Below are 22,231 nucleotides of genomic sequence, written 5' to 3' on the forward strand. Positions count from 1 at the left end.
TCAAGTTCATGGGAAACCAAAAGCCACAGGGGCAGCTGGCTCCTGGTGGCCCGTGTGTCGGAGCAGGACGGTGCTGCACACGGTTGGAGGGACGGGTTCTTGCAAAGCAGAGTGCCACCCGTCTTCTGATCCCAACGTCCCAGTTAGCAGCTGAGCCCACTCAACCTTCTGTACCACCTGGGAACTTCCAGGTACCAGGTAGGTAATTTGAATTTACATCTTACAGCCCTGACCACTTGTGGGCTCTACCCCAGCCCCACCCCCATGCCCACACACGGTGAAACAGCCACTCAGGTAACTTGACCCGAGAGAGCTAAGAGGTAACAGCTCACACCCACAGGACTTGAATCATTTAACCACCGGCTTTTGCAGTTCCATGCTTCTGTCTAAGTTCAAGGCACCACTGTGAGCATTTAACATCAAGAGTCTTCGTCTGGCAATTCAACTGCCGATTTCCCGCTGACCGATCCACCTCTTTTGCCTTAAGCCTTATGCCAACATACCGCAGCCCGGTCGGAGCATCTCTTCCAGTGCCCGTCCAGCCGACCCTTGGACTCTGTTCTGGGTGTGTCCCCGTGCACCTGAGGACTCTCTAGAGGGAAGGTATTCCCCCTCTCCCCATCTCTGTTCCCTGCAGAACATAGCAGTGTGCTTTGTACACACAGGATGCATGCTACACAAAGACAATGGCTTTAAGACACTATTGTGGTTAGCTGCCACTGAATCAGTTCCAACCCACAGTGAACCCATGGGCGACAAAAGTTAGCACTGGATGACAGCAGTTCTCAACCTGTGGGCCGCGACCCCTTTGGGGGTCAAACGACCCTTTCACAGGGGTCATCCAATTCATAACAGTGGCAAAAATGACAGTTATGAAGTAGCAATGAAAATAATTTTCTGGTTGGGGGTCACCACCACATAAGGAACTGTAAGAAAGGGTCGCGGCATGAGGAAGGTGGGGAACCATGGTTGTACGAGGAAGAGCAAGCTTTAGAGACTCTTCTGACATCAGCTTTGATCTTTTCTTTCTTCCCTGTCTTTTGAATGACGTTGTGGATGTCCTCCCACAGCTCACCAGGTCTCTGTCAGTAGTGCTCACCGCAGCAAATCTGTCTTGAGACGTTCTCAAAACTCAAGTGGGATACAAGTCTACCTTACAAATCCAGCTAGACCAGAGCATGTACACTGGTGCAGATAGGAACTGGAAACACAGGGAATCCAGGGCGGATGATCCCTTCAGGACCAGTGGTGAGAGTGGCGATACCGGGAGGATGGAGGAAAGGTGGGGTAGAAAAGGGGAACCAATTACAAGGATCTACATATGACCTCCTCCCTGGGGGACAGACAACAGAAAAGTGGGTGAAGGGAGACATCAGATAGTGTAAGATATGACAAAATAATAATTTATAAATTATCAAGGGTTCATGAGGGGGGGGAGCAGAGAAGGAGGGGGAAAATGAGGAGCTGATACCAAGGGCTCAAGTAGAAAGCAAATGCTTTGAGAATGATGATGGCAACAAATGTACAAATGCGCTTGACATACAATGGATGTATGTATGGATTGTGATGAGTTGTACGAGCCCCCAATAAAATGATAAAAGAAAAACAAAATACAAAAAAAAATTCACGTGGGATATACTAAAGGTCATAATGTTGGCTCTTGTGGACTTGTTTTAATGTTCCTCAACTTCAACCGGAACTTACATATAAGCAATTGATGGCCTGTTCCACAGTCAGCCCCTGGCCTGGTGTTGGCTGCTGAGGTTGAGCTTCTCCATCGTTTCTTCCCACAGATGGAGCCATCTGATTTCTGAGGATTCCACCTGGCGATGTCCACATGTACAGTTGCCTTTTGTGTTGTTGCAAAAAGTTATCTGTGATGAAGAAGTCGTTGGTTTTGCAAAATTCTATCATGCAATCTACAGCTTGGTTTTTATCGCAAAGACTCTCTTTCCAACTACTGTTCCTTCCTGTCTCCAACTTTCGCATCCCAATCGCCAATTAATTATCAATGCATCCTGACTGCATGTTCAATTGATCTCAGGCTTAAGACATTGGTAGAATTCTTTAATTTCTTCATCACTAGCGCTGGTGGTACTGAGCTCTAGTGGCTATGGGTTGGGCTGTTAACCACGAGGTTAGCAGGTAGAAACCACCAGCTGCTTCCCAGGGGAAAGATAAAGCTTTCTGCGCCTGTCAAGTTACTGCCCCACAGGCAGTGGGTTTTTAGGTTTTTTCTGAACTTTGGTGGTTGGTGCATACATTTGAGTAATAGTTCTATTGCTAACTAGATTGCCTTGTTAATGAATAGGCATTCTCCTCTCACGCAAAGCATTGTACTTCCAAGACAGATCTTGAAAGATCCTTTCTGGTGATGAATGCAACACCATTCTTGAGCGTGTCATCTCTGGCAGAGTAAACCATATGGTTTTCTGATTCAAAATGGCCAATGCCAGTCCATTTCTGCTCCAAACACCTAGAATAGCGATCTTTATGAGTTCCATTGCAATGTTGATGACTTCCGATTTTCCTAGATTCACACTTCCTTCATTCCAAGTTCCAATTATTAATTGATGTTTGCAACTGTTTCTTCTCATTTTGAGTCAGGCCCCATTAGCAAACAGAGGCCCTGACAGCTTTCTTCCATCTGCATCTTCATGGTGGACTCTCCTTGGAAAGGCAGCTCCTCCGCAGTCTTGCATTGTGAATATGCACTCGGTGGGGCTCATTTCTGGCAAGGTTCTGATTCTATGCACGAGGCTTTCAGTAACCAACTATGTGCTGTGCTACCCACAGGGCTAACTCCTCAGAAACGGGCAGCCTACTCCTTCTTTCTAGTCTGTTCCCAGTCTGGAAGCTCTGCTGACACCTGCTCACCTTGGGGGACCCTGCTGGTGTTTGAAAGACCAGTGCCCACAGCTTCCAGCATCCCCGCCACACACATGTGAACCACCAGAGTGACAAAGTGACAGACAGGTGGTGTAGAAGAGACATTACGACAGATAAATTCTACTTAGAACCATAAAGCCAATGAAAGCAAAAAGGCTTCCTCTCCCTCCTCTCCTTTAAACCCGCCCAATGTTGGGGTTCACTCTGGTTGCTCTTTGTGGGCCATGACTAAGTGCAGAAGAGCCTGTTAGAAGCCCTTTCCTGTCGCACACCCCTAAGCACTCTGCTGGCTTATGTCTTCCTCTGTTAAGGCCAGCAATGTCGTACGGTCTCTACTCGAAATCCAGCTATCTCCAGAAGTGGGGTGGAACATTTCCAGAGATGCAGAATGAAAGTCCCCCGGGAGAAAGCCCCGCTGCCTTGGGCAGGCCAGGGTAAGGAAGCCCCTCACTCTCCACCCCTCAGTTTCTCTCCGTTTTATATTTTCAGGAGGAAATTATTTAACCTTGAAATGGAGAGAAAAAGAAACATTCATATATATACATACATATATTAATTTATATATTATATACATATATTAATTTATATATATGTAATATATAAAGAAACTCAATCCTCCAAGGATAAACGAGGAAACAGCCAGTGTGGGCCTAGGGGCGCACCTCGAGGCCAGGTGGAGCGGCCTGACCTGAGAGCCGGCCTCCAGCTGTGGCCCCACGTGCTGATAGCCATGCTTCATGTCTAGAAAGGTCACCAGGAGTACCGCTCCTCACCACTGTGACCAGTCAGACATTCCAAGGGGGACGCAGCACTTTCTGAGGGAAAGTATTCTAACAATCTCAGCATAGACCAACTCTCTTTGGAGAGTAAAAAAAAAAAAAATGTGCCAACCAACTCCGTGCTGTATGGCTCCCTGAATCAATCAGTGTGGATTTAAAAACATCCCAGTGAACAGAACCTTGGTGTCCTTTGCCCAGCCGCTGTGCCTTAGAATGTCGGACGGGGACGCTGCTGCTCCGCCTGGGGCTCTGGGGGCCAGCCATTCCCAGGAAGCTACCAGTGACCAGCTTGTCGTTGTTGCCAGGTGCGGTCCAGTCAGTTCTGACTCACTGTGACCCTAGAGCAGTGGTTCTCAACCTTCCGTATTCCTCAACCCTTTCATACAGTTCCTCATGTGGTGGTGACCCCTAACCAGAAAATCATTTTCATTGCTATTTCATCACTGTAATCTGCTACTGTTATGAATCAAGCAACCTCTGTGAAAGGGTCGTTGGATCCCCAAAGGGGTCACGACCCACAGGCGGAGAACAACAGAAGTTAACATTTCCTGGTCCTGCATGGCCATCCTCCTAATTGTTGGGTTTGAGCCCACTGCTTCAGCCACTGGGTCAACCCATTGCGTCGAGGGTGCTGTTCTTGTTCGCTGCCCCTGCACTTGACCGAGCATGTCCTTTCTCCAGGGACTGGTCTCTCCTGACAGGAAGACCAAGGCACACAGACAAAGTCTCGCCATCCTTGTCGCTATGGAGTGTCCTGGCCGTCCTTCTCAAGAGACGGATGGTCCTTCCGACAGCCATGTACCTCTGGACACTCCTCCTCCAACGTCGACTCTTCTTCAGCCATCTTTACTCCGCGTCCTCCTGTCCCATGCATGTGAAATGAAAGTGCCACGTCCCCGAAGAGACACGCTTGCTTTTCAAACTTCAAAGCGGTCCTGTGCAGATTTGCCCAGCGTGATGCACTGTCTGATCTCTTGCCTGCTGCTTCCGTGAGGAGCACTGGCTGTGGATCCAAGCAGGATGAATTCCCTGCTGACTGCCATCTTTGCCGTTTGTCATGATGTTACCAAACGCTCCAATTTAGTGCCTGTCTTTCCCTAACAAAAAGCCACAACACAAGACGGGCCTTCTCGCCTAGCATGACATGGTCTTCTCGACCGCACCTGGCGGGAGAAGCGCCCACACTCACCTGCAGCACCTGGGGGTAGTCAAAGACTTGGTGCTTGTGGCAGCGCTTGCGAACGGCCAGGACGCCCTCCGAGAGGTTGGTGCATTTGTCCAGCACCATCACGGCGTCCCCGTGCTTGGCCTGGAGGATTTCCAGTTCCTCCCGGAACTCGGGGTGCAGGGCCATCTGAGACGAGAGGAGGAAGAACCGCCGGGGGCTGTGGGAGAGAGAAAGTGAGGGGGAAGTTGCTGCGGTGTACACAATAAACTGAGGGCCGTGCACGTGTGGGCGATGCCACCAGGAGGGCGACATGAGGCTGCACTTGAGAAGGAGCCGGAACTCCATCTTCTGTGAATCCACACCCACTGTCTTCGTGGGTGAGGGGAACGGAGAAAAGGAAGGGATATCATTTTATATGTTCTTCATTTCTTAGACTCTGGAGCCCTGGAGCCACAGGGGTTTAATGCTCGGCTGTGTATCAGAAGGTTAATGGTTCAATCCACCAGCTACTTCTCAGGAGAAAGACGAGGCAGCCTGCGTCTGTAAAGATGAGCAGCCTTAGGAACCCCACGGGCAGTTCTCCTCAGCCTGCAGCGTCCCTCTGTCAGAACCCAAGAAGGAAGAAGGCGTTATCTGCCAGGAGTGACCGGGGCGGGGGAGTTGGGGTGGCAGTGGAATCGGCCAGAATCTGAGTGAGGTGAGGAGGGTCCTCTGGGCCGTGAAGGGGATGATGGCAATGGCGAGGTTTGGTGACGCAGGAAAATCCCACTGACTTCTAATGGAGTCCACCTCCGTAGGACAGAGTAGAGATGCTCTGTGGGGTTTACAAGAGAACATCTTTATAGAGATCAGACATTAACAGCCATGTCTCGTTCCCTCGAACTGCTGACCTTTTGGTTCCCAGCTGAATACTGAACCACTACACCACCTAGGCTAGGTTTAAGTGACCCTTATGGTATAGGGGGGTTTAGCTTAGAGCTGCTAATCCCAAGGTCAGTGGTTCAAACCCACCAGTTGCTTTTAGGGGGCAAGGGGAGGCTGTCTGCTCCTGTAAGGATTTAGAGTCTTAGAAATCCTAAAGAGCAGTTCTACTCTGACCTCCAGGGTTGCTTGTGAGGGTACCTTATATGCTACGTGCAGACACTGAGGACAATGGGACGCAGATTTCTCAGTCAGAATGAACCCACACCGACGGAGAGAGAGAACCCCCAAGCTCTCCTGTGCTGTGGGGCAATGAGCCACATCCACAAGAATCCAGAGTTTTCAGCATACATTCCGTCCCTCCATTCCCCCGCCCCGCGGTGCCATCAGTTGATTCTGACTCACAGCTGTCACAGGGACCCTCCAGGGCAGGGCAGAACTGCTCCATAGGGTTTCTACGACTGTAAACAGTGATGGCAGCAGATGCGCTCATCTCTCTCCCGTGGAGTGGCTTTGAACCACCAACCTCTCAGTGACCTCTAACCACTGCGCTCCCAGGAGTCCTCAATATGCAGGTGTACAGAGAGATCTTTATAGATATAGAAATAAGTGCAGGCGGTGAGGTGTCTGGGGGTGTGGGGTAGGGTGTGACTCCTGTACAGAAAGACACTGACTCAGATCTCACCAGCTCTGTTTTGGACCCTCAGCAACTGAGGTCACGGGTGTCCAGGCATCACTTCCGTCTTCAGTGTCAGTGTGCAGATGTGAACGAGCCTGACAACCTCCTGGCCTGGCAGTCAGCGGGAGGCAGGGGCCCGTGTTAGTTTTAAGAAAATGAAAATTCTAAGGTGGACCTGTTTTCCTTTTAAGGACTAACGTTACTACTAGCTCTGGCTTTCAAGCTCCCTCATTTCAAGTGGTGCTGATTCCTACATATAAGTGAAAACCACGCTGAGAGCTTGAAGTCTCCCTCAAATAACCAAGGCTGGAACCTCCCAGTTGGGTTCCGTGGAGGGAGACCAGCAAGAATTCCGGCTGAGGCCAGCACGGCCATCAGAAGAGGCCTTCAATAGCAGCAATCCTCCGTTTCCCGTTTGGAACAAAAACGTAGAGGGATTTAAAATAAAAACAATGTTCTCGTAACTGCGGGCACTGAGATGTGAGAAGTCCCTAAAAAGCGACTCTCAGGATGACAAACCCACTGAAAACGCTGCTGTGGGGCCACCCACCCTGCCTTATCCTAACCCCTGAAAGGACAAGGACGGACCAATTTGCTTGGGTTTTGTCTTTATGTTTTGGGGGGTGGGGGGTGGGGAGGAGTCATGGGGAGGCTACTGTATGTCCCAGAAACACCACAACTGTGAGGCCAAACTGCCCAGTGGAGGTGTGCCAACTGGCCATCCGGGGGAGATCCTGCCCCCCACAGCCTGCAACTTCCTTACCCCAAACAAACCAAACATGCTGGCGTGGGGTCAAGTCTGACTCATCACAGGTCAGAGCAGACCTGGCCCCTCTGGGTTTCCAAGATTTCAACTTACGGGAGTAGACAGCCTCCTCTCTCCCTGGGAGCTGGTTAGACACTCAGACCTGTAAAAATCTACAAGACCTTTATTTGTCCATTTCTATGTAAATGTTCAAATGTTCAATCCTGACTCAGAGCCAGCCTACAGGGCCAAGTAGAATGGCCCAGTGAGTTCCGAGGCTGCACATCATGACGAGAGCAGAAAGCCTCATCTTCCCCCTGTGGAGCAGCTGGTGGGTTTGAACCACTGACCTTGAGGTGAGCAGCCCTGTGAGTAGTCCACTATCCCACCAGGGCTATAGACATCTTAGAGAGTTTATATCAAATAAGAGAATACCACCACTATCATTGGGAATGCTGATATAACAGACAGTCGGCGTATAACCCAGGGGGTGACTGACAATGCTGTACTTTTTGTTCATGTGGGTTTTGCTTCACTGCTTACAACTTCTTTTTTTCAGTTTGTATTTGCGTGTGTTCTGTTTGCTTGGTTGCTGACTGGCTTATGGCTGCTATCGGTGCAGTTGGTCTTACAGGGTTTTGATTAGATCCTATTACGATCGCCAAAATAAACCAGAGACGTGCAAACCCCACGGACAAGCAGATGGAGTCTGAGCTCCTACTTCACTCTAGCCCCAATTCAAGAACAGCTAGTTCTGATAGCATGGCCCTGCTGTAATGATCACACTGAAGACAAGGGTGCTCCAGCAAAGTGTGGTGAAGAAAGTAGATGATGCCCTGCTATCAACCAGAATAGCGTCTGGGGTCTTAAAGGCTTGTATCCAAACACGCAGCCAACAAAGCAAGGAGTCAACTAAGTCCACACAGAAGCAGCACACCAGCTTGTGTGATGACAGTCACAAAGTTTGAATACGGAGAAAAGTATCAGAGCTAAAATTATGAACACCCAATTTGTAGACAGTTATAGAGGAGCCCAAAGCCCATCTTCAGAGAATCTAGTCAGACTAGGCCACTGGCAAATCCCCTCTGACCCCAGGCAAGAGTCTCGAGCAGCCTCACTATCAAGCAGACACCACTGTAATCTTGATTTTGCTGGACAGGAATCAATACTTGGCCAGCTGACCTCTCTGTACACCCAACCCGAGTTTGTTCTGAGTGCAAATATCTCTTACTTATCCTGTGACAAAAATTTCTTCCCTGGATTTTAAAAATATTGATGGGGGTCTTTGCTTTCTTACCCATCATTTGTACTTTCATCTTTATACAATGATGATGATGATTTTATCCTTGCCACCTTATTTCGATTGTGGTTCTTATTATTTCTGTTGGGTTTCCCAGTTTGTGAAGCGCAAGAGCAGTGGATACGCAGTGATAATAACTGATACAGGGGCTGATAAGGGATGCAGGCGATGCGGGGGTGTGACAGCGAGGGAAAGGGGATTTCAGGAGTAAACAACGAAGGGGGGAGGGGGCACTAGAACTCATTATAATTGCACAGCTCACTTTAAAAGCAATTCAACCATGGGGGGGATGTTCTAACATGATGCAGTCATGATTGTACACTTACGTTTGCTATACTTGAACAACGGAACTATTGGATTGTATGGTATGTAAATGGTGTGCCATTGAAACTGTTAGAGAAAAAAGAAAGAACGGGATCAGCTGGGGGTGAGAATCAGAGGCATGAGTCTGTGTTCCGTGTGGCTTCTGATGCTGTGTCTCCGGGGTGGAGAGGGAAATCCTCTGCCGAGGATCGAGCTGGAATGAAACGGCGACAAGTCCAGTTCATCCAAATCCCCTTCCCGCAACATATGGAAATCCAGGCCCTGGACCAGATCCATCCCTCTACTGTAAGAACGCTTACACATAAGGTAATAATTTGGGGGGGAATGTATTTTTATTTTGATAAAAACTAAACTAGTATAGGCTTATTTTCTTTCCCACGTAATGATGAATACTGCTTTAAAAAATACTCACTCTCCACGCTAGAATTTAGAGGGACCAAAACAAAGGGAGACTTAAGACGTACACCACGTAAAACAAGTGCACTATGAAGGATGCTAGGTGGTGACCTGTATACACAGGTGTTCAGAAAATGATGTGGAAGAAGAACTATGTCACAGGGCGCATGTGAACTGTGGAGCTGGAGAAGAATGTGGGAAGTACCAGGACTGGTAAAGGGACGAACCCATCTGTCTTGGAAGAAGTGTGGCCAGAGTGCTCCTTAGAGGCAAGGATGGGGAGACTTCATCTTACACACTTTGGACACATTGTCAGGAGAGACCAGTGCCTGGAGAAGGACATCATTACGGTCAAGTGGAGGGGCAGTGAGAGAGAGGAAGGCTCTTCAGGAGATGGGCTCACACGTGGCTGCAACAATGGGCTCAGACAAAGGAACCACCGTGGGGACGGCACAGGACCGGGCAGTGTTTGGTGCTGCCGTGCACTAGGCCGCTGTGGGTCAGAGCAGAGTCTATGGCACGAAACAACAGCAGCATGTGTCATGCCCCCAAAGGGGAGGCTCCAGAGGCTCCAACAGAGCGGTGGTGAGAGTTGGGTGAGGGCAGAGGAGACAGGGAGTGGCAGCCACACCTGAGAACGTCTGGATGCAGAAACATGCCCAGCACGAGCCTGCTGCCAGCGAGCCCATGCCGACTCATAGCGACCCCACAGGACAGAACAGACTTGCCCCGTAGCTTCTGAGGCTGGGACTCTTCATGGGAGCAGATAGCCTCATCGTGCTCCTGCGGAGAAGCTGGTGGGTTTGAACGGCTGGCCTTGCTGTGAGTGACGAAACGTGTCACACTGACTATTTTAATATAGGCAGGAAAGGAGAGAAAAGGAGGTCAGGGAGCCCCCTCGATCCTCGCTTGGAAAACGTGCTAAGACGGCCTTGTGAATCTACTGAGATGGGGCTCCTCTCAGGTCAACAGGGCTGTGGACAGAGGTGAGGCACGGGCACTCTGGCCTGTCACAGGTGGCACCTTACCCCAGGGGGAGCACCTTACCCTGGTCCCTTTTCTGGAAGCTCCACCTCCGCCGACAGGGGACTGTAGACAGGAATGCTGACGTCGTAGCCTTGTCGGTAGGTCCACGTGGAAAAGCCACCACCTGCCAGCAGGGCCCTGGAAGCAAAGGGAGGGAAGGGTGAAGGGTGAGAGAGTGAGGTCTTCATGCTTGGACAAGGAAAGTCCTCACAGTGTTTGTGGTAGGAAAAGGAGAAGAGTCATGAAGTCTTAATAACCAGGCCAACTATTGCTGCCCCAGTTCCTTCTCATCAAGGACGCTGTGGTCAATGCACGTCTCCTGGACACCAGCTGAGCCACCCAACTTCCCCTGGGCCCACAAATCTGTCTTCCCTTACTTTTTAAACATGCATCAGAGTCCAGAGCCAACCTCTGGGATCCCAGTCCTTGCTCCCCAAACTCCCCAAACCAAACTCCCTCCCATTGAGTCCAGGCCTGGGACCCTACAGGGCAGGGTGGAACTGCCCCTCTGCCCTGGGTTTCTGACCTGAAACTATGTTGGAAAGCAGAAAGGAGCATTTCTCCCGAGGAGCAGCTGCTGGTTTTGAACTGCTGACCTGGAGGATCAGCATCCCAACTGGCCTGTTTTCTTCTTAAGACACATGACAACACCTGCAAGGACCACAGGTCTGCAAAGAGCAGCAGGCTGGGCCAGGCCAGTATCAACCCACTGAAGGGACTCTCAGGACAGTGGGCCAAGGATGCCCAGGGACAGGGGCACAGAGCATGTCCAGTGGCCTCTTCCCGCTTTCGACGCCCACTCTAGTGGCTCCGTCTTACTCAGCCAGTTCCCTGGAGGGGCCTTGAACTGCAGAACAGACCCTTCAGTGCTCCCCTTGGGGGGTGCAGGCACTCGCTTTGAGTGTCCTTAGTTAGGGAGCGGAGCCCACGCTGTTCCTGCGAGTTGTCCAGTGACACTTGATAAGAGACATGAGGTCGGGGTTATCACTCCAGCTTCTACTATTCCTACTCCCGAGTCCACTGCAATCACCGAGGGGCTGCTGGGGCTGCCAGTTCCACGCACAGCACAGCCGAAGCCCAACTATCCCACCCGGGGCTCCCCAGCTCCCGTGGGCTCTGAAGCTTCACACCCAGACTCAGTGCAGCCATGAGGCCTTGTGCCCCAATTAGCATCCAGCACTGAATTCGGCCAAGAAGGCAAGCAGATGGTAAGCCGGGCAGAGCCGGGACGGGGGCACAAGGTAATCCAGGTGAGGCAGGTGGTTGCAGAGTAGGCCCGGAAGAGAGGGGTGTGCAGAAGCAGGTGCAGCAGCTCTTTCTGCTGAGCTGGGATGAGGGCTGGGCCCTGGTGGCTAGGCACGTGGGGGTGGACGTGGGCCTCATGTCCCAGATCACGCGGGCCTGAGCACCCCGAGAGTTCAAGTGACGGGATCCAGCAGAGCAGGATAATGGAGACTGCCATGCGTGGCTCTGGCATACAGACGTGTTTTACGCTGTCTGGAAAGAGAAACATCGGAGCAGCGCACGCTGTTTTCCCAGTACGAGCCTTTCCCCAGCCAAGCTGCTGAAGCCAGAGTAGACAGCACGTGGTCCGAAGACCATCCTGAAGGCCAGGCTCAGATCAGGCCAACTCTCTGTCCCAGGAAGTGTTCTCCAGCCTTGGGCGGGGGGGGGGGCACTTCGGAGGGCTTCCTGGCCATGAGACCCTTCCCCCGACGTTGAACCTGGCTCCCCCACAGCCTCATGCCTCCCTCTCCCATCTGAGGCCTTCACACTGCACTTTTAACCTTTGGTGTCTTTAAGATCATGTCTACCACCTGCCCTGCGAATGGCTCAAGTCTAAGGTGTAGAAAAAGAGAACAAGACGACCAGTTCTACCCACCAAAACCTTGGCATAAGTTGGAGTAAGACCTAAAGCATTACCCCCACCCCTAGTGCCCCCCACACACATAGATCTTGTCTGCTGAGCCCCACAGCCTGCCAACAATCCCAAGTGGGGGGTTGGAACCATGGCTGGAGGCATGTTCCTGATGCTAGGTGCCCCCATGCCTAACAGGAGAAGGCCCTGCCCAGTCCTGGGCCCTCTGCACTGCGGGTCCTCTGCCTGAGCCCACCGTTGCAGCCACAGTGTCAGGCCATCTCCTTGAGGCCTTCCTCTTTCCCGCTGCCCCTCCACCGGACCAAGCACGATGCCTTTCTCCAGGGACTGGCCTCTCTTGACAACGTGTCCACAGTGTGTGAGGCGGAGTCTGGCCCTCCTCACTGCTCAGGGGCAGGAGCACTCGGGCCGGACTTCTTGTGAAGCAGATCAGCTTGTCCTTCGACAGCCCGTGGTCCTGTCAGTATTTCTCTACAGCACGATGCACATGCATCGATTCTTCTTCGGTCTTGTTTATTCAATGTCCAACTTTCACGCGCAATGGAAGATACCGTGGTGGGATACTCAGTGATATTGGAAAATAGGTGTTGAGGTGCTTAGGTATGAGCATGTTTTGTTTAACAGGCTGTACAGTTCAGAGAGCCGCACTGACTCTTCCCGGTGCAGTGATAAAATTTGGGGTTTCAAAGAGTTCAGGGGGAGGGGTGCGGATGAGATAATGTTTTATCATAAAACTGGCCCCGACTGGAGGCTACGGACCTCGAGCAAAGGGTCTGCAAGGTCCCCTAAACTCACTGCTCTTCTTTAGGGGCACTCCTGGAGTCCCCTTCATAGGTTTAAGGGATCAGTACTTGTCTACACAGGAGAAGTTTGGGGGTGGGGGGGGGATGGGGAGACAAGCAAAGAGGACAGATGTCACTGGCAGTAACCACATCACAGAAAATTTCCAAGGTCAGGAAAGTATAGGATGCTCTTAAAACTCAAAAAAACTCACTGCCATTCAGTCTATGCAGACTCGGAGCGACCCCACAGGACAGGGTAGAACTGCCCCCTGGAAATTTCCGAGACTGTAACTCTCTGAGAGATCAGAAGGGTGGGTGGTGGTTTCGAACTGCTGACCTCGCAGTTAGCTCTCACCTAAATTAAAATAAAATAGGTCTGTGTATGTGTACGTTCAAGCCATAGAGAGAAGAACAGAAAAAGACAGTATTTTAACAGTGATTTTTCTCTCAGTAGGAGCCCTGGCAAAAGAAAGACGAGCTTTCTACTCCTGGAAAGAGTCATCAACTTGGAAACTCACAGGGACAGTTCTGCCCTGTCCTAGAGGGTCGCTGTGAGTCGGCATCGGCTCCATGGCCAGGCATTTGGCCTGCTAACTGCAAGGTCAGCTGTTTGAAACCACCAACTCTTCTGCGGGAGAAAGCTGAGGTTGTCTACTCCCATAAAGAGTTAAGAATTTCAGAAAAGAGAAACCCTGAGGATCTTGGAAGAGCATTCAGAGCTCTGTCTGAAGTGGTGGAGGCTGCGGGCCCAGCAGCATCAGAGACTTTAGCACAGAGGCTCAGAACCAAGGCAAAAAGGTGCCTTCTCCTCGTCTGACCTCAAACTGTGGGACAGAGGGGCAGGCAGGCTAGCTTCCTGGCCCACGGACTGAGAGCCTAGGAACCAGAGACTTGGCTAGCAAGTCGTGGCTCTAAGAGAGACTTGGCTGCTGGCTGAGGAGGCCAATGACTGTATTGTTACTGTTGGCAGATCCTGACTTGTGATAACCTATTCACTTCCTTAATAATACATGTCCTTGATTTAAATAATAACAACATAATAATAACAAATGCCCTTAATTATGAGAAGAGGAAAAAAAGCTAACAGTTTCGGAAAGTCACAGGGGCAGTCCTGCCTGTCCTGCAGGGTGGCTGTAAGTGAGAAGTGAGTTTGCTGCTTGGGTTTCCACCTCTAAGTAAGGGAGTGAGACCGAGGAGAGAGAGAGAGCAGACTGCTACTCTTCAGTCCTGGTCCACCGGGTGCATGCGTTCTCCTAGGGCAGGGATTTCCTTGGTACGGCTCATCTAGCCAGTCTTTGTCGCTCCCACCCAATGACTGGGTGGGGCAATGTCCACTGGGTGTCTTTCCCCTTTTCCTGCTGGGTCTGCTGGGTAAGAGGTGGGGGAGACGCTGATAGGATTATAGGGCTCCATTGTGACTGCCTGCTAACAGGATCAACTATGACTACAAACACGTGGAAATCTCACATGGGGCTTGGTCAGTTTGTCACCCCACTAGGAGAAACGCAGGGGCTCACTACCATCAAGAAAGAAGAACCGACAGTGGAGTGGATCTTTGAACCCCCAGGTCTCTGTGCGCTGAACGTCCTCTGCCCTGGAAACAGAAAGCTGTGAGACTGAAGGAGTGGCAGAGTGGCCGCAGCAACAGCAACAGAACCAAGAGCCAGAGCACAAGACAGCTGGCAGCTACCCAGCCCGCAGAGCAAGCCATTGTCCAGCTCATGGCAGAGTGGCATGCCCTTGGGAGTTTATTGGCAGTGGTGAACAAGCTCTGTGACATTGCCCAAGCAGGGCAGAGAACTAAGGGGCCCTGTGGCTGGCTGAGAGGCTGAGGACCAGAGAGAGGTCTAGGGGCAGGCATGGTTGGGAAGAGGCTCTGCTGAGCAGAGAACTGTGTCCTGAGCATTGAAATCTTGAATTAGAACCTGTTAACTTCCCTAAGAAACCCATACTTGCACGGTCTGAGTTCTGTCTGGGCACAGCAGTGAACTGGCGAAGCCGGAAGAGGAGTTGGCATAGAACTGGTAAGAAGGTGGGAGGGTGGAGGCAGGCCTAACCTCTGACTCCCAGGAACTGCCTGGGGCTGACGAGGGTGATTCTCCTTCTCCCTGCTAAAGGCGGCTGAGGTCAGATGCCACCTCCATGCCCTTTTCACAGTTTTAGAAACAATATAGACAGCAGGAACATTTATCCATTGAGCATTGTCTTCGACCTAGGCCCATCTGCTTTCTGGCTGGGAGTCCTGGTGGCAGAGGGGGTTGGTCTGTCCGCTGCAAGATCAGCAGACTGAGACCACCGGCTGCTCCGAGGGAGAAAGACAAGGCTTGCTAGTCCTGTAAAGATTCCCAGTCTCAGAAGCCCATGGGCCATTCTAGCCAATCCAACAAGGCCCTACTGAGTCGGCATCAACTGGATGGCAGTTGTGTTTTGCTTTCTAACTGCCAAATAATCTGATCTGCAGCTCCTTCCTGAATGAAGGCACCCCAGCTTCCCATCTCCTCAGAATCCAGGAGCAAGACAAAGGGGGGAAATTAACCAGCAAGCCGACTGTTCCACTTCAGCTTCAAAATGAAACCTCCCTGAGGGAAAGACAAAAGCGGACGCAGTGATCCTTTGCTTACTACAGGATTGCCAATAACGGCTTACAAAATACCACACACACAGGGACGGAACCCTCCGAATGGCTGGCACCTGAGCAGTGGCCAGCACCGACCCTCGGCCCTGTGGGCTCAACACTTTCCTGCAGAGAAATGAAGGCCCGAGAAACACGCGCACTTCACAGAAATCAAACCCACCTCCCACGCAGCTACACAGCCCCAGTGTCAGCCGAACAGTGAGATGTACCAGCAAAAGCAAGCCCTCTGGAAATAAACCCTCCCAAGGCAGCCTTCCCTCTCCTCCCCCATCTCCGGACTGTTTCCTTTCCCAGACTTATGGGAACAGACACACCGCCTTCACCAGGGACCCACTGGCGCTTACCAGGCCCTCTGGGTAACTTGTGTGGCCCCACTGCCCTCTGCAGTCCAGACTGGGCTCTGCGCCAACGTCCAGGGGCCGGGTACCTGCATGTGTCTCCCCCTAGTGGTCACTGTGTGTCCAAACAAAACCTCGAAAGGGTTGTCTAGTCAAGGACAGTTTAGGCTAAGGGGATCTAGTGAAGGATCGTGGAGGTAACTCTTCCAGAGGAAAGTCGTACTCAATGATGATGTCCACCCCTGGCAAGCTGAGAACATGGCGGCTCACAGGCTGAACTCCCAGCTTCTGCAGTAAAGCTGATTTCAAGAGTAGGGAGTTTGTTTGCTTTCTCTTTACAGTAACAGGGCTGCTGATAAAGGGGCACACTCAAACTCTGAACAACCTGAAACTGTGAGTGAGGAGACCTGGGGCGCACGGGTGAAGCCGGGAGACTGCACCAGCAGGTCCAGAGGAGCAAGACGAGGCAGGCTGGTTCCGTGCAGCTCACAGCCTCGGGAACCCACAGGGCAATCCTCCGCTGTCCACACAGTGTCTGTCAATTCACGTTGGAAAAGACTCGGCAGCAGTGGGTTTGGGATTTTCACCCCTCTGAGTCTGGCCCTGCACTCTCTGCTCTTGGCCAGGCCTCGATCGAAGCACCAAGGGGACCTGAAGAGACACCTCATCACTGGGCTCTCCAAGAAACCTCTGGTCAGAGCGCAACAGCCCATGGGCAGAGAGCAAGACTTGCCGCTCCCGCCCCCCTGCCTCGCCACACCTATCTGCTTGTTAAGAGGCGGGGAGAGAAGATGAGGAGGCAACTGCGGGGCGGGGGGGCAGAGAGTGAATGACTCTACTGAGTAAATGAAAACTGGGGCGCCCTCACTGCCGCACATGAAAGACTTGAGGCTTTGTATTTCTCAGAGCTCCGCCCTTTCTTTGGCTGTTCCCAGAGAGGGACAGCGCTGACACAAGGCAGCCAGGGTCCAGGCCCTAAAGGGGCGAGTGCACTGCACTCAGGGGACATAACACAGACTATGGACAAGATGGGCGAAATGACTGCCACCCACCTCCTAAGCACGTGAACGTCGGATGCTGAATAAGGAAGACTGAAGAAGAATCGATGCATGTGAATTGTGGTGCTAGCAAAGAATATTGAAAGTACCATGGACTGCCAAAAGAACAAACAAATCTGTCTTGGAAGAAGTACAGCCAGAATGCTCCTGAGAGGCACGGGTGGTGATATTTCCGCGCACGTACTTGGACATGGTGTGAAGAGAGGCCAGTCCCTGGAGAAGGGCATCGTGCTTGGTCAAGTGGAGGGGCAGCGGAAAAGAAGGCCCTCAACGAGACGGGCTGACACGCAGCCGCAGCACTGGGCTGACATCAGGACGAGTGTGAGGGGCACGGGACCAGGGAGGGCTTCATTCTGTTAAACACAGTCGCTAGGAGTTGGACCGACTCGACGGCCCCTAACCACCACAAGGAAAAGATGGTTTCTTACAGGCAACTCGGGGAGCAGTGAGTTTATGCTTCAGAGGGAGGAATAACTAGGACAAGAAGGGGGAGGACGACTGGACAACTCAAAGGACGCATTCGATGTCACAGAATTGCACGTGTAGAAACCTGGTGTCGATAAGCCTGTGTGTATTCTCAACCATCAAGATGAATTATATAGCTCAAAATACAAATGGTCATTGAGTGGATTCCAGCCCTTCCCAGCTCTGTAGGAAAGGGTAGAACTGCCCCATGGGTTTCCACATCTGTAACTCCTTACGGCAGTAGAAAGCCTTCTCGCTCTCTGGCAGAGCGGCTGGTGGTTTCGAACTACTGACCTTGTGGTTAGCAGCCCAACGTGTAACCACTTCCACCAGGGCTCTTTTCAAATTATATCTACACAGGGAGAAATAATAGCAAAGAAGAATGGGTACATTTGCATTACGGTTCTGCCAAAGAAAAACAGGTCAGTCTGTCTCGGAAGAAGTACAGTCAGAATGCTCCTGAAAAGGGCCGCCAGGGAGACTTCCTCCTACTTTTTGGACATGTGATCAGAAGGGGCCAGTCTCTGGAAAGGGCATCATGCTTGCTTGGTAAAGGAGAAGGTCGGTGAAAAAGAGGAAGACGCTCAAAGGAGCAGACTGACCCTGCGGCCGCCACAGTGACCTCAAACGCAGGCACAGCTGTGACGCTGGCAGAGTGTTTCATTCTGTTGTACGAGGGTGGGGTGGCGACGAGTTAAAATCAACTCAACAACATGTGTGCATTGAACGCGTACTATATGAATACATGTATGTGTGTACATTTGCGTGTGCATGTGTGCATGCACAGAAACGGAGCCCTGGTGACACAGTGGTTATGTGTTGGGTCAATGCCAAGGTCAACAGTTTGAAACCACCAGCCACTCTGATGGAGAAAGACGAAGCTTTCTACTCCCATAAAGAGACACCATCTCAGAAAATCGCAAGGGCAGTTCTACCCTGTCCTCTAGGGCTCACTATGAGTTGGAATCGACTGGAGGCAGGGAGTGTGGATATATAATTCCATGTCTCCACGACGAAAATACCTGGGGCAATCTACTTGCTCAATACTCTGACTGTAGCCTAAGTCCGAGTTGGCTTGTGGATACAATTCCACGTGAGCAAGAGGGTCCAGCATCAGCTGAACCCTCAGAAACCTAGCCAAGGGGCACCCCCAACTAAGCCTACCTGTCTCTGGGGACATCCAGGGCCGTGTTGTAATCTGGGGGGCTTCCCGGCAACATGTTGAACAGCAGGTGATTCATACCTCGGTCCCACCTATTAAGAAATTACATACACACACACAAAAATAAAGAAATTAAACACAGAGGCAAATTCCCATGCCGGCTGTGAAGAAACAAAAGCAAGATCTGGTTAATGAGTTTATTAACCCTGAGTGTCCCCAAGCCAAGGCAGGTCCCCTCCTCATGCAGAGTGAATGTCTGGGACTCCCCACGGGATATGGGGTATGAGCCTGGATCGTCCCCAACGGAAAAATGGGTGAGTGTGTGCTCTCAGCTTGTCCATGACAGACCCATGGGCAGGAGAGAACCCCTGAAGAAGGCACAAAACCTAAAACACAACCGAGAAGGAAAGCTAGTGAGCCCCTCGCACCTCAGGGAACATCCCCTAAAGTGAAACGCTGTCCCACTCTGACAATTACACAGGAGCAGAATAGAAACTGTTCAGAAATGCAGTCACGAAACACTGAGGGAGAAATGCAGCAGGGCGAGAGCACGGGCCGTGAATACCACCTGGATACATGTGTGTGTGTGAGTGTGTGTGTGTGTGTGTGTGTGTGTGTGTGCAGGGGAGGAGGGAGGTTCAGAAATGTAGTCACGAAACACTGAGGGAGAAATTCAGCAGGGCGAGAGCACGGGCCGTGAATACCACCTGGATACATGTGCGTGTGTGAGTGTGAGTGTGTGTGTGTGTGTGTGTGTGTGCGCGCGCGCACAGGGGAGGAGGGAGGTTCAGAAATGCAGTCATGAAACACTCTGAGGGAGAAAAGCAGCAGGGCAAGAGCCTGGGCCGTGAATACCACCTGGATACGTGTGTGTGTGTGAGTGTGAGAGAGAGAGAGAGAGAGTGTGTGTGTGTGTGTGTGTGTGTGTGTGTGTGTGTGTGTGTGCAGGGGAGGAGGGAGGTTCAGAAATGCAGTCACGAAACACTGAGGGAGAAATGCAGCAAGGCAAGAGCCTGGGCCGTGAATACCACCTGGATACATGTGCGTGTGTGAGAGTATGTGAGAGAGAGAGAGAGAGAGAGTGTGTGTGTGTGTGTGTGTGTCTTGTTCTAATATGTGTTTCTGGATATGAAATCCAGGCCAGGTAAAATACAGAGTCTACAGAGACAGTCACTGGAAAAAGGCTAGGCTTTCTACTTCCGAGTTACAGTCTGGGCACACCCCGGGTTGGGCATCGACTCCGTTGCAGTGAGATCCGGGCGGAGGGCTATGGCATGGCGGGCTGGTGGGCGGGCGTGGGGGGCGAAGCATGAGCCCCATAACGAAGAAAGTGCTCTAACAGGGGCCGTGGTGAGGTCTGCAGGACTCGCCTCACTCGGATGCCCTGTCCATCAACCACACTGTTCACAAACATCAACAAGCAAGCAAAGGCGCGCGGACGCGCACAGGGGCGCTACCTGGCGAGCTGGGCCAGGGCCTGCGCGGTCTCCTTGACGCGCAGCGTGTTCTGGTTCAGCACGTCCACGGAGGGCACGAAGAGGCAGGCGCGGCCGATGTCGTCCGTGTAGTAGTCGCTGTCCGCGATGGCCGCCAGCAGCTCGTTGTACTCCCGCGAGATGGTGGTGCCCACCGGCGCGCCGCTGTCGTCCACGTACTTCTTCAGCGGGTAGATGTACACCTTGATCTTGTTCTTGGGGTTGAAGCCGCAGCGGTACACGTCGAAGCACGTGTGCATGCGGCAGCTGAGGTCCCCGCGCTCGGGGATGGGGCTGTCGGCCGGCAGGCGCACCACCGGCACGTCGCGCACGCTGCGCTTCTCCACGCCCCAGTCGCTGGCCGACTCGATGGAATGGGGCCAGAACTGGAACACGCCCGTGGCGATGAGACCCAGCAGGACCACGGAGAAGAGCACGATGTAGTAGATGCGGTGCTTGGTCTTCATTCTGGGGATGAGGGCGGGTCCCCGGATGTTGTACTTGACCGACGCGCACATAATGGCACACACAGCCTCTGCTGCACGCTCCTGGCGGGAAAGGAGACAGGGCCAGGGCGGTGAGTAGGGAGGCAAAGGACCCCGGCCTGCCTGTAGATTTCATTTAAATGGCTTGCTAAAATAGTGCTGCCCCTGAAGAAACTGGATTTTTGCCCCTTCTCAAATATATACCAATACTTAGGAGAATAAATCCATACTATATTTAGGATAGGTATCACTAAAGAGAAATACTTAACATACACCCCAAAGTTAAATCCATCAGCCGTGGAGTTGAATTCTCTGACCCTGCAGGGCAGAGCAGAGCTGCCTGCCCCATAGGATTCCCGCAGCCCTGCTCTTTGTGGAAGCAGATGGCCCCATCCTCCTCCCACAGAATAGCCAGTGGGTTTGAATCATGGGCATTTCGGGTAGCAGCCAAGGGCTTAAGCACTGCACCCCCAACGCTTTTGATGTAACAACAAACCCAGTCCCACTGCCCTCGAGTGAATTCCGACTCACAGTGACCTGTCGTACAGGGTTTCTGAGGCTGCAGATCTTTCCGGAAGCAGACAGCCTCAACCTCTTCCCAAGGTGCAGCTGCTGTGAACCACCAACCTGGTGGTTAGCAGTCTGACGCCTACCAGAGAGCGCCGTTCTAAATTCCCGGAAGGCCTCGGATGACAATTGGGACCGGGAGTAGGAAGGGGAGAGGGCACTGAAGGAAGTAAATGTTGGAGCCCTAATAGAGGGGGGAAAGCTGTCTCACTTTTTTTTTTTAACAACTGCCCAGAATAAGGTGACCAAATTTTCACATTGGTAAACCGGGACACCAGCAGGACACCATTGATAAAACTCATATCCTGGTGAAATAGCCACATATAGTCAAAACCATATACCCTAGCTTGTCGTGCATTCTTTCCAAAAATCGGGACTTTTTTTAAATGCTGGGGGACGCGGGGAAAAATCATTAAAAATTAGGACTGTCCAGCCAAAAGCGGGATGTCTGGTCACCTTAACCCAGAATAAACTGGTCCTTCATCCGCACGCTGTGAGGGTCTCTAAGATTGGTTCTCATTCGCGTGCCTCATTTAGACCCTCAAACGTAGTCAGCGCTACCCACGGGCTGTCAGGAAACAAGGGTGAAAGCAAAAGCCACTGCCATCGAGTCGATGCGGACTCGTGGCGACCCTATAGCACAGGGCAGACCCGCCCTGTGGGATTCCAAGCTAATTCTTTATTGGAGTAGAAAGCCGCATCTTCCTCCCTCGGGGCAGTTGGTGGTTGGTTTCGAACTGAACTGCTAACCGTTCAGCTCATAGGGCTCCTGCTGAAAGCAAAAGAGACACTACCTTGGAAGAACTCAATAGTCTAAAGAGCGCAAGGAGACCACAACAGTAACAAAATGTAAAAATGCCCCCAGAGAAGTTTGGGTAAAGTACAAAGGATTATTGGCAATAACTACCCTTGGTGATCCTTTAGTTAAAAGGCGCAGTAGTACTTTATAGCACGCGTGATAGTCGTTTTCGTCTGGTACACGGAGAAAAGGAGAAGGGAGGAGGAGGAGGAAAGAAAGGCCGGTTTGGTGGACACCAACCCTTCCTCCCACCCAAGAACACACGGCTGCTTCCCCTTGGACCTGAGCTAGCCTCCAGCTTTGATCAAGAGAATGTAGCACAAGGTGGCAGAAGCAACCTTCTGGGATTGCTGAGGCCA

At 51.8% G+C, this 22,231-nt stretch overlaps 1 protein-coding gene across 2 annotated transcripts in view; it reads right to left on the reverse strand.

Annotated features, from left to right (window-relative positions):
- The window catches only part of EXT2 (exostosin glycosyltransferase 2), a 142,224-nt gene that overhangs the window by 113,229 nt on the left and 6,764 nt on the right, over nucleotides 1–22,231 (reverse strand). For both annotated transcript variants that reach the window (XM_075545851.1, XM_075545850.1), the window contains exons 2-5: nucleotides 20,004–20,569; nucleotides 18,549–18,638; nucleotides 10,249–10,365; nucleotides 4,858–5,053 (exon numbers count right to left, since the gene is read on the reverse strand). In XM_075545851.1, coding sequence (XP_075401966.1) covers nucleotides 4,858–5,053; nucleotides 10,249–10,365; nucleotides 18,549–18,638; nucleotides 20,004–20,539 — 939 coding nt within the window. In that variant the 5' untranslated portion in view covers nucleotides 20,540–20,569. The remainder of the gene's footprint in view (nucleotides 1–4,857; nucleotides 5,054–10,248; nucleotides 10,366–18,548; nucleotides 18,639–20,003; nucleotides 20,570–22,231) is intronic.

The sequence above is a fragment of the Tenrec ecaudatus genome, chromosome 4, assembly GCF_050624435.1.
Source record: "Tenrec ecaudatus isolate mTenEca1 chromosome 4, mTenEca1.hap1, whole genome shotgun sequence".
NCBI lineage: Eukaryota > Metazoa > Chordata > Mammalia > Afrosoricida > Tenrecidae > Tenrec > Tenrec ecaudatus.